Here is a 12824-nt window from a genome sequence, read left to right as displayed (position 1 = left end):
CTCCACTCTCTTGCACATTGACATTTCCTTACAAAGCATGCCAATTACAGCTTTTGTGCTACTTAAAAAAATGAAAGCTTTTTTGGGCAAAATAATCACACAGAGAAACAGAAAGACACTGCTCCTTTTTAGATGAATTTGTACATACAATGGACTATTAATCAGAAAACTGGATAACGTAGCGATTCTATGCCATGTGCCTCAAACAAAACTGGATTTCCCCTCAAGTGCTGGGTTGGGGAAAATTGATAAATGCTTAATTTTCATTTAATAGATGTGACACCGCGAATAGCAAATTACAAGGCAATGACTAGATTAAAGAATTTAGTTGAATTAATCTCTTTTTGTATGCAGGCTTGGCTGCAGCAAACAATGCCACAGATACTTACGGGCAAACATTCCCCTTACCCTTTGTAAGTCATTTCAAGTTTTAATGCCATACATTAAAAATTAAATTCGTCTCCTATCCTTTTCAGCAGCAGGAGTCAAATTTTTGTCAAATGCAGATGGTCAGCCCTTTAGTGCCCAAGTGACTTCAACATTTACATATATTACAGAGAAGAAAACTTGAATCTAGTTACCCTTCCCTTTCAACAGAGATGGCACATATTATGCAAACAAGACCCAAACTCCTCCTTGTTAGGCTTTGTACTTGCTGTCAGTCCCTAGGAATTACTACTGTTGCATCTGAGCATCCGTTATGTTCCAATAGCAATTACACATTAGATGTACTGAAACAGTTTCTCATTTCCATTTAAGTCATCTTATTTTTAGATGTATGTATATACCAGCATATAGATGACAGGGAACTTTAACCCTATTATGGTTACATTAGATCACTTAATAGCATACTGGCAGTGAAATCAAACCCAACAAAGACTGTACCCATAATACTGAGTTTTTCCAAAGTAATAAATGCTATACTTTGGCTCAGCCTAGCTTTTATTCACGCATCAAATGAAGCTAACAGGAAGTACAACTATAGCCTTGAGGAGCTAACTAGTTCTACCTGGGTAGTCCTGCACAGGTGCAGAACCCATATTTATGGAGGTCATCGGTTCACTATCAGATCCTCACTTCACTATACTATATACAATACGTTCAAGTTATTCCAGAACAATCCACCATGGTTGCGCAAAGCACTGGCTTTCTTGATTCTTTCCTTTGGGGATATATTGGGCTGATCCTAATAACTAGCCAAAGTTTCTGGGTGCCACCAATCCTGCCCCTTCCCCAACAAGGAAGGGACATGATCGCATCCCCTGACATCATGCTAAGCCTTGGAGGCTCTCAAACAGCACTTGCTGCCTTTCAAGTGCCTCTGAATCCCAGCATGTCATCAGAAATGAGCCCCTGTCCATTTTCAGATAAGATGGTGTGCTCACTACTGGCAAAACCACTGAGCACGTTTGCAAACTCCCGCTGCCTCCTCTGCACCCTGGTATTCAGTCCATTGGCAAGTCAAGTTGCTTCGCCCCACACAACATTGTGAAATACAGACTTTCCTCTCCAGTGTTCCTTGGTGAACACTCTCGATTTCTTGCAGTCATTTTCTCTTTGCCTTTCCATTGTCATATATGAGCCCTTTCAACTCCATCCAGAAATTTGCTGCTGCTGAAGTAATTAATCTCTCTTGCTGTTATGAGAGGTATCCTTCCGTAACATTCCTACACCAGCATCCAACACAATCTCCTCATTTATACCTTCAGAGCCCTCTGTGATCTTGCCTTCTTTTTATCTCTCCAGCCTCATATCACAATATATCTCTACCCACAACCTTTGCTTCCAACTTCAGCACCTCAGTCATCCAGGTATCTGCTTCTTCCCTTGCTGCCCTTATGCCTGGAACATTGATGTCTTGTGGTAGCAAGCATGACTTGTCCCCTTAGCTAAGCAGGGTCAACCCTGGTTGCATATGAAAGGGAGACTAGAAGTGTGAGCACTGTAAGATATTCCCCTTGGGATGGAGCCACTCTAGGAAGAGAAGAAGGTTCCAAGTTCCCTCCCTGGCAGCATCTCCAAGATAAGGCTGAGAGAGACATTCCTGCCTATAACCTTGGAGAAGCTGCTGCCAGTCTGAAGACAATACTGAGCTAGATAGACCAATGGTCTGACTCAGTATATGGCAGCTTCCTATGTCACATCTCTCTCTTCCTTCTAAAACCACTCAAACTGCACCTCTTCTGTGCCTGGACTCTTAGATCACAACCCCTGCTAAAACTAAGCCTGCATACAAGTAACTGAAATGAGTGCATGTTCTTCTTTTATCCTTGCTTTGACCATTTTTGCCTCCTTCCATGCTGAATTTTAGATTGAAAGCACAGGTACCCATCTTTTTGTTTCTAAAGTACCATACACATTTGCTGGTGCTGTATAAAAAAAACCTACCACGTATTAGATTAGCAATATGAATGGTTGCAACATTTTACAACCACATTGCCATACACAGCTTTTCATACAACATATATACTCCAAAAAGCATATTATCTAGAAATAAAATTTCTTAATGGCTAAAGTTTTCCTTTTCCCTCCGGTTTCGAGTGTTGCAAATACAATGAATGAATATCAGATTATACAAAATAATGCAGAACATTCAGCTACTAAGACAGCTAGAACTACTATTGGATTATGTTCCAATTTGTATTTTGAGAAAGTTTTATTTTCAGTCTCATCACTTTATTTTAACCTGCTTATTATTCTGTACCTAGGATGTATACCAGTACTGTACAAATGCATTATTTATTTCAGTTTCTTTAAAAACCGAAACTAAAAACTTTTAATAGCTACCCAAGAACGTAACAATGAAAAGTTGAGCTGTATGTCAAGTCATGTTATTGATGAATATTCATTACCATATGCTAAGTGGTTAACTCCATGTTTTTCCCCTGACAGAGGATCTAAGGTTATAAGCCAAGCATTAAAGAATGCATAAAAGTAGCAGTTACTTCTAAAATGCCAAATCTCTTGTCAATGAATAGTAAATCCAGGTTTAATGAACCAGTGAATTTTTACTTTGTGTTAACATCAAAATTGTGATGTATTTTGGTGAGATGGAAAGAAAAGCAGCGCTGTAAATTAGATAGCACCCAGCAATAATACTAGAGAGTGAAGTTCCAGTTGTCTGTGTAATCTGTTGCTGCAGAGTAGGTTAATCAAAGTTAAATCATCTGTGAAATGGGTGGCTTTTGTTAAGCTGAAGGTGTCTTCAGATCACATTTGCTATCTGTATTTCATTCTATATTTTAGGCAAGTAAAAAATCAAAAGTGTTTCTTAAAAACAATACTGCTATAGAAAATGCGCTGTTCAAAACATTTTTTAAAAAAATTACAGAAGTATCTGGGCGACCTACATCCTGAATCTGCAAAACTGGTTATACAATTTTGACAATACAGACACATGATTTCTTTAAAATATTAAAGAGTCTCAGAAGTGATAATACAATTCAGATGCAGTAATTGACTTTGTTCAATTAAAAAGAGTTGATACATTACAAAGTAATGGCTACAGGCAGGGGCATAACTATAATAGGGCAAGGGGAGACAGTTGTCTGGGGGCCCACTGCCTGGGGGGGGCAGAGGCAAGTCACATGACTGACTCCCCCAGCTGCACACCCACCCGGGCTTCCTTCAGTTGTATTCATCCTCCAAAACCGACGTGAGTGTTAAGACCTGGAGCTGCCAGAACAGCATTTCTTTCTCTAGTACTTAGGATGATGTTCTATTGTGGCACATAGGTTATAAACACACACAGAGATAGAGATATATATAAATTTTACTATGCTTTTTGTTACCACTATTCAACCTCATTTAAGATTTCTTTGCTTCATGAGCTGAGCTTCAGTGAGAGGGGGGCCATTTTAAAATCTTGTCTCTGGGCCCACTCCATCCTTGCTACGCCCCTGGTTACAGGCTTTCATTTAATAGAGTCTAGTTATCAGGTATCAGTGAATATCTGACGTCACTTGGAATTCCCCAAATATATACATCAAAAGCCAAACCTCTACCATCTATGTTAACTTGGACATTTTTGCTCTGTGTACTTTTCGGTTCAAGAGCAGTAGCAGAAAGGCTACCATGTTTCTCTTCTCTGCCTTACAAGGGGCCTGTGTGCTCTGATTAGTGCTGGAGACAGAAATCAGTAACTGCTAGAACTGTATTTTTGCCAAGATGGGGAACCATTATTGCTTCTTTGTCCCAGTTACATTGGGTACATCCTGAAAGCAGCATCTTGCACCTGGGGAGGCTAATCAAATTAAGTCTGTGTAACTACTTCTGCACTCTATCTTCAGACTGTTATACACTGCAGACTTCTGGGCACCATGCCCAGCTTCTCTCTCCCCTTCCCCACTGCTTTGCCTAACATCCAGCCTGATGAAGCTTTCTGGAGAACCTAAATGCTTGCTGCCCACAACTGTGTGAAATTTTGGTTGTTCCTAGTAAAGGTATTATTGGTCTCTGGCTTTTGGATTTTTTTCTAATGGATCAACACAGTTAGCTATGATTTTTTGTAGCAAGAAGAACAAGACCAACAAAGTAAACACTGGTATATGAAGAGCACAGTGAATAGGTCTGATGCACACCATGCTACATATAATTAATGAGGGCAGGGAAAAACAAACATATGCACCACCTTTTCTCATTGCCTTGGGACTGCTATATCTTATTTCAATGTGCAAAACTAAACTGAGAGGAATATCCGCAAGGTTCGGTTAACACACAGCATTCCACCTAGAAAAGTAATATTGCTCTGGGAGCACTCTAAAGAGAATTAGATAGACAGACTGTGGTTAGGAACATAAATATTGTCATACCAGGCTAGACCAATAGCCCATCTGCCCAATATTCTGTCTCCAACAGTGTCCAGAAATGGATGCTTGAGGATGTCTATCTAATAGAGCAATTATGGAGTGATTTATCTCCAGTTGTTCGTTTCTGGCATCTAACAGTCACACAGACTTAGGAGTACCAAGCATGAGATGATCACTAATGAACCTATCCACCATGACTTTTCTAAGCATGTTCAGATTCCAGAATAAAATTGATTTTGATTTTTATAGTCAATTTCTCCAAGTGTATAACACATTGTGCATGTAAGAATACTATACACCCTTGTACATCAAGCCTGCTTCCTGAGGTTCTACACAAGTTCCAAAATGGGTTGAATAAATAAGAGGCATGGCACTAAGGACAGGCATTCAGAATTTATGTTTTAAGAACAAAACTACAACATGGTCACGATGAAGATCTCGTAATTTCTGAAAATTGTTTGGTTTTTTAAAATGCAATTGAGAACAAATTCAAATATACTCTAGCTGGAAATTAAAACACATTCACAAACTAAAGTTAGTAGACTTATTACAGAAGTTAGACCTACTCATACGAGAGAGGCAGCAAAGCAGAAATGCTATCTGGATGGCTCAATGAAGAGGCAGATAACACATGATGTAGTGCCTCTAGATTAAAGCTGTGTAACTAGATTATATTATCCTATAATAAAGTAGATTATATTATCCTATAATATCCTAACTAGTATTAAATTAATACTAGTTATAGTATAATTGCAGAAGATTATGGCTCACCAACAAGTAAAAAACACAACACACACACACTCTGATATCATGTACTGCTTGCTTACACTTTCAATTTGTAAACCTAAAAAAGGTACAAGAATGGTTTATAGATATACAAAAAAGCGGGACTGTAGTGACACCATGGCCTGAATTACACTAGCATCTAAAAATAAGCAATTTGGGATTTGTTACATTAAAACTGAAGGAGACAATCAGGTTTATTTCAAGATGGCATTATTCCTTTCAGATGGCCAACTGCTATTGAACTATTACTGAAATATTAGAGAACCTCTAAACTAAAGTTGTGAACTTTCAATCTAGAAATGCAATATTACTATCAAACAAGTGTTTTCATTATTAAATACTTTAGCATCTGTTATCACTATAGAGGCCATGAATTTATTTATTGTGGTATAATATATCTTACCCTGTTCCGCAGAGCTTTTTAAAAAACAAAAAACAAATGAATAGTAGTCAAACAGATACTCACCTTCCTTTGGCTGAGTCATGACTGGTGTTTGGGTCTCCTTTGTATATGTGACTGTTTCTCGAGGAGGAAAGTCAACTTGTGTAATTTTGGACATTGCAAGCTTAATGGGTCCACGTCTAAGGAAAATGAATGAAGACGTATTTGAATGTAACCTATATAAGCTGAACAAATGGTCTTGTTTATAGAGAACTCCAGATTTTGTGCAAAAAGAGACAATTTGTCATAATAGTCATAATACAAATGATTAAACTTAAATATCAATGAAAAATATTTATTTATTTATTTAAGAAAACCAAAAAGCGGGGGAGATATGGGATAGATAGGAAAATATTAAGACTATATTAGAAGCTCTGCTGAGTTTTGGTTTGTCACACTTTGCTTATTTCAATCAGCAGAAGCATTAGCTCTGATAATCAATACCTATTGGATGGCATTCAGACATTTGATACAGCAACATATTGTCAGCAAAAGCTTCTCCCGTAGACAGGAGTTGGGCTCATGGAGGGGGTTCCTGCACAAGCAGAACTCTCCTTCTCTTCACAGAAGTAGCCTTCCACAAATGGTGCACTGCTACACCAAAAGTATGGATACAACTCAATGGGTTTTCACCATCATAAGCATACATCTTAAATGTGTGGATTCTGTGCAAACATAATATGATGACAATTTATCTTCAAAGAATTTTTATTACCATGTTAAACTAAATCTGTTGCAATTTTAAAAAACACTATGCAGTAACTTTTGCAGTCACTGTGGGGTGTGATACTCCTTGATCTAGATGCACAACAGACTCTGGCCACAGCAGGCTTAAGGCTCACAAAAAATGTGAGATGGAAATAAAGCCTATCACTTGTCAGCCTTCTTCTCAGTTCCATGGGAACAACCAACAACTTCATATTTATCAAATACTTATTCTTACATGCTTAAAGCTCTTCACATACATTATTTCAGCAATCTGAAAGGCTAGTATTATAGTCATTGGTGCCGGGTAGTTTAACAAAAATATTTGTAATCAAATATGGCCTCAGGTTCAGAAATCCTAGAATAACTTCCTATCTGTTCCTTAAAGGATCTCTACATAAGATTTCAAAATGGAATTTGAAGATTTTCTCTTGCTGTGCATGTCAAAAGTTACCAAAAATATCTGAGCACACGCCTTTAGAAAATCAGCTGCATTAAGATGAACAAAGAAGTGACAACTCAAATACCTGCAAGCGCAAAGATTTGGAGTTACAATTTTTATCCATCTCTCTGCAAACACAACAATCTTTGTTTATTTAAAACTTATTTAAAAATATTTAAAACTTTTAAATATAGTTTTAGGATTCAGTGTGGAAACTGTTGTTCACCACCGCCCTCTACCATATATCACTACCACTTGACAGTCTGGATGCTCTCTTACTGAATCACAATTAATACATATAAAACAGGTCTACTACATTTTAAGAAGCAAAGTCATTTGTAAAATATACACACACATTTGGCTAGCATACTATGCAATGTTCCATGTATGTTCTAACAAAACATGCATGCGGTTATGCAAGAGCACTCTTGCATGAATACACAAAGTTGCACAATGTAGAGTCATTGGAAATAAGGGCCATCCATTGTGCAACTCCATTCACACAAGAATGCTCTTACACAACTGCATGCGTGTTTTGCTAACACAAACATGGAACACTGCATAGTATATCAAGTATTTAACATTACACAAAGATGGAAGATAATAAATCTCTGCTATACCCCAGATCGGAATCAGAGTGGAGCTGTAGAACTGATGGATCAGTATCCCAATGCAGCGTCCTGATAAACACAGGTTGGAGAACCACCATGCAGCATTAGCAAAAAAGGCCAGAGATTAGTGAAGCAAATACGTTCTATAAAATGTTAAAGCTACTGTGATGTTAAAGCTAAAGTTTACAGTCATTTCACTGCTTCAGAAACAAAATAATGCCAGAGGTGTCAGTTAGTAGAAACTGAGTGAACATTTAGAGCTAAAATACATGCAATAAATACACTAGTTAAAATACAAACACAGATTATTAGTAGGGCTGCAACATTTAGTCAATCTGTTTCAATTAATTGATTTTAAACATTTTAATCAACAAGAAGGAACCACCTTTTAAAAATCAGATAGAAGGTTTAGGTTTTGTTTTTAACGCAAGAACTTGCACAACCCATTCATAAGAACACTTTGGAAGAGACAGTCCTGCTTTTCTCCCACAGAGGAAGGAATGTCTCTTATAAAATGGGCCCTGATGCAAAATGTGTGGGCATCATCTAAAAATGGAACCATTTATTCACATGCAAATATATGCAGAAATTCAAGTTATACGATTAATCGAATAAGATTTATTTGTTTGAGTGGCAACCCCAGCAATTAGTGATGCAGTGGTTTCAAAGACAGAAATTTGAGAATGTGTAGGACATAAAGTAGCCTCACAAAACAACCAGAGAAAAGAGTTTACTAATAATGACAAATTAGCTATACAAATTTAGTACTGTCATCTGAGATCTAGTTTGTTAACATACTGCAGTTTTGCCCCAAGCACTAAATATGTTCAGGAAATTGTCATATTAGTAAAGGAAATGAGTCAACACATGAACCTTTGGGTACAGAAAAAAAGTGCTTTTCCACTGGGATATACTACTGCTAGTGTTTCCAATATGTCACATTGCTGTAATTATGGGTTAAGCACTGCCCTGGGCTTATAAATGTCATTTAATTTAAAGTCAACTCAAGACAGTCAATGTTGTAGAATAAAACTTAACAGTCTGATTCTAAATATGCTTTTTCAGATATCATAACGACTTTTGAGATGTATCTCCTATTATGTATGTTTAGAATGGCAGCTTAATATGAACAAAAAAGATTCAGGTACTGAATATATTGTACAATGTATCAAAACTAAAGATTAGATTTAATCTATGTAAAGGTCATTTTATAAAATGCTAGCCTTCTGGCAAAGCAAATGAAATTTTGCAAAAGAAAAAAAAATTAAATATATCAGAAATCCTAGAGACTTAAATATAGAAGAAATCCTAGTGAAAAAACTACTTCTACATACTTTACCACCACAGTTTGCCACATTTGAGGATACAATCCTGCATATAATTTCTTTATATGCAGAGAAATGTGAAGAAGCTCATTTAGGAGTGACCACACTGCGTGAGAGGCAGCAATGGTAGACCCCTCCTGTATTCTACTAAAGAAAACCACAGGGCTCTGTGGGTGCCAGGAGTCGAAATCGACTTGACGGCACACCCTGAATAAAAATATTATCTGTTGGCATTAGAAGTAATCAAGTTCCTTTAATCTAACTAGAAAATCAATTGAGATATCTTGCTGAACAACAAAAACCAAATTAGTCCACATGCTGCTATATTATCACTAATATGACTATACTTGGAATAATGTTTTAAAGTAAACAGTAGTCAAACCCCTTCCCACCCACCAACACACACGTACACATTCACTCAAGGATACAGGTATACATAGGCATAAAGCAACCCCCACTTCACCTCCCGTTGGATTGGGATCAGAGAAGTTCCAACAAGAAAATTGTTGCCCAAGCAGGTGACACCTTTTTGACCTTTCATGTTGCATTAATGTTCCTCTGCCCTCAAAGATAACCTGTGCCAGGCCACCCTAGAAATCCAATGCCTGCTTGATGCAGCCTACACAGAAAACTGACAAGATCCTATAGGAGAGCTGAGGAGAGTTGCAAAAGAATCAAAGAGAAAAGATGGGTCTGGTGTGGCCCATGATCCCCAGATTCACCAGCCCTACTTGGACTTTGCAAGGAAAGCCCAGCTGAATCAGACCAGGAATCCATCTAGTCCAGGATCCCATTTCCAATAGTGGTTAATCAGATGCTTTCAAGAAGGTTGCAAGGAGGATATGAAGGCAACAGATGTCCCCTGCGTATCCCCAGCCTCTGGTATTGCCTCTAAATATGGAAATTCTACTACGTTACGATGTCTATTAGCTACTGATGAATCTATCCTCCATGGAAAACAGGTTGTTCACCTGTAACCTTCGATCTTTTGTTGATCTGGTATCATTTACAACATGGACTCTGTGCCTGCACAGTAGTCCCTGTGGAAGGAATTCATGCTCCTCAAACACTCTGAAGCTCTGCCCTTCATGCGCAGAGCGCACTCAGCATCCCTAGCAAAAGAGCACTTCTCAGCTCAGTTCCTGAACGGCCGCTGTTGGAAGGAGGGCCTGGTCAAGTTGTTCAAGTACAGAAGGCAAAAACATCCAAGAAGTGAGGAAGCTGGGTGAGTGTTGTGAATGATCACCAAAAGATCAAAAGTTACAGATGAGCAACTTGTTCATCTAAGTGGTGATCCTTCACAACGTGGATGATTAGTAAGCTCTCCTCTAGAAGAGGTGGGCTTGAGGATGCATATTTAGAGAACTTTATTTAGTATAGTCCAAATATGCTTCAGGCACAGATCAGATGTCCAGGGTATAGTGTTTAATGAAAGGTATGTTCAATGATCAGATAGCAGCTTTCCTTATCTCAGAGAACCCAACACCAGAAAGGTGAGTGGCAGAGGTGGTCACGGCCCTAGTGGAATGGGCTTTAACACTGTCAGGACACTCTACATCCCGTTTGTCAAAACAGGTGTTGATTAGTTGGACCAGCCATTCTGAATCTTTGCCAGGAAATAGGTTGACCCTTTTTAGGGCCCTCACAGGCAACAAAGAGTCTATTGGACCACCTAAAGCGTTTTGTCCTATCCAGGTAAAAAGAAGCTCCCTATGAATAAGCAGGGAATGGAGGGAACATACGAAGCTGCCATATACCGAGTCAGACCATTGGTCTATCTAGCTCAGTATTGTCTTCACAGACTGGCAACGGCTTTTCCAAGGTTGCAGGCAGGAATCTCTCTCAGCCCTATCTTAGCGAAGCCATGGAGGGAACTTGGAACCTTCTGCTCTTCCCAGAGAGGCCCCATTCCTCAAGGAAAATATATTACAAGGCTCACACATCAAGTCTCCCATTCATATGCAACCAGGGTGGACCCTGCTTAGCTAAGGGGACAAGTCATGCTTGCTACACAAGAACAGTTCTCCAAGGGTGAAGCAGGGCTCATGAAGTATGTAGGGAGAACCATGTTCTGGTTGCTATGGAAGTCTGAGATCACTTTTGGTAGGAACACAGAGTCAGTCCACATGACAACCTTACTGGGGTAAAAAGTAATAAAGGAGACGTCAGCTCTTAAAGCAGTCAGTTCACTAACCCTCCAAGCACTGGTTATTGCAATCAGGTAGGCTGTCTTTAGAGAGAGCCGTTTAACAGAAGCCGAAGATAATGGCTCAAAGGGGGCTTCAGTAAGCGTGGAGAGCATGCGAGAGTGACTCCAAGGTACAACTGGCTTTCGTACTGGTAGAAAAAAGATAGTTCAGACCTTTTAGGGATCTTTTGTTTTAAATTCCCCACCCCAAGTGTAATGCAGAGAGGGCCGACATATGGACACATTAGAAAGGCCCTTCAAGGAGGTCATGTATAGCAGGACCTGGCATAAGGAGGGAAAATATATATGGAGAAGCGGCTGATGGTGGTTCCAGAGGCCTTGGGTCTGATGTCCTCACAATGTGCACCCCATCCTATCACGAACACTTCTGTTGTGAGAGTCAAGGTGGCGACAGGCAGATGGAATGGGATGCCCGTTGTGAGGTTCTCCGGAATGGTCCACCAGCTGGGAGTCCAGTACTGATTGTGGCAGCAGGAGTTTGCATGCGCTGGCTGTCCAGATTTGGCCTGAAAAGAGAAACCACAACTGGAGGTGCTGCATGCAAAGCCTTTCAAGAAGGCTTAAAATCCTTCTGCAGCGACTACTGCGCAGGTGCAGAGCCCACACTGTGAAGGATACTGCATCACCATTAATATTATATAGTTACTTAAATCAGCAGTTCCTAAAGAAGGTTTCTTCAGTAGGAATCTCATGAGAGCAGACTTATTCAGATCTCAGAGGCTTTCAGGATGGCTGGAAAATGCGCTTTCATCAGAAACACAGCAGTCACCATGCTAACTAATTTGGCCAACATACCACGCTAGCCATTATGAGCAGCAAGGTGGACAAGGCTTGAGATAACATGTTGCGGCCAGGAGAGCCCCAAGCACTGCCCATATGTTCAAGTGAAGTCAACTGAAATTCATCCAAGCAATTGTGATAAATAGTGCACGAAGCCTCATTGGCTACTAATTATCCAGTCAATAGGGCATCTAAGCTACAAATGATTCCAGGGAAACATTACTAGGAAGTTGAATCACTCTAAACTTCTCTGAAAAGCTCCACTGGACAGCGTTCTGTGGATTCAGTGCTGAAAGAGAAGTTAAGATTTCTTTGTCACCGGATGTATCAAAGAAGAGGCTTTAAGCTGTTTTCCATCAGATTCACTCCAAGTTTTCCATCAAACTTCACCATCTGTAATCTAGACATAATCAACACCAACACCAACCTTTAATCAGTTGAGGCGAAAAGCAATTAGCCACTGGCCCCACCCCTCTTTTACTTTGTCAGGCTACCTCACCTTCCAGGTGTACCACAACTTGAAGCTGTAGAGTGGCAACAAAAATGGGGCTTCTGGATGGAATGGCAGTCTCTCTTTTTTTGCCCTTCTGTACTTAGCAGCTTGACTGTGTTCCTTCTCCCCTCCTTCCACCAACACACATCTCCATTCTTTCTGCTCTCTTCATTGCTGCTTCTACAGAAACTCCAGCTGCTTGATAGCACACGCTCTCTCTCCC

At 39.5% G+C, this 12824-nt stretch overlaps 1 protein-coding gene across 7 annotated transcripts in view; it reads right to left on the bottom strand.

Annotated features, from left to right (window-relative positions):
• DYNC1I2 (dynein cytoplasmic 1 intermediate chain 2) overlaps positions 1-12824 on the bottom strand; it is an 83284-nt gene that overhangs the window by 29035 nt on the left and 41425 nt on the right. For 5 of the 7 annotated variants that reach the window (XM_053266104.1, XM_053266081.1, XM_053266113.1 and 2 more), the window contains exons 5-6: positions 7804-7863; positions 6061-6176 (exon numbers count right to left, since the gene is read on the bottom strand). In XM_053266104.1, the coding sequence (XP_053122079.1) occupies positions 6061-6176; positions 7804-7863 (176 nt within the window). The remainder of the gene's footprint in view (positions 1-6060; positions 6177-7803; positions 7864-12824) is intronic. The other 2 variants (XM_053266123.1, XM_053266133.1) reach the window with 1 other exon arrangement.

Source organism: Hemicordylus capensis, chromosome 1 (genome assembly GCF_027244095.1).
Source record: "Hemicordylus capensis ecotype Gifberg chromosome 1, rHemCap1.1.pri, whole genome shotgun sequence".
Classification (NCBI taxonomy): domain Eukaryota; kingdom Metazoa; phylum Chordata; class Lepidosauria; order Squamata; family Cordylidae; genus Hemicordylus; species Hemicordylus capensis.
The sequence above is the reverse complement of the archived record's forward strand: the minus strand, read 5'-3'. Positions and strand labels throughout refer to the sequence as shown.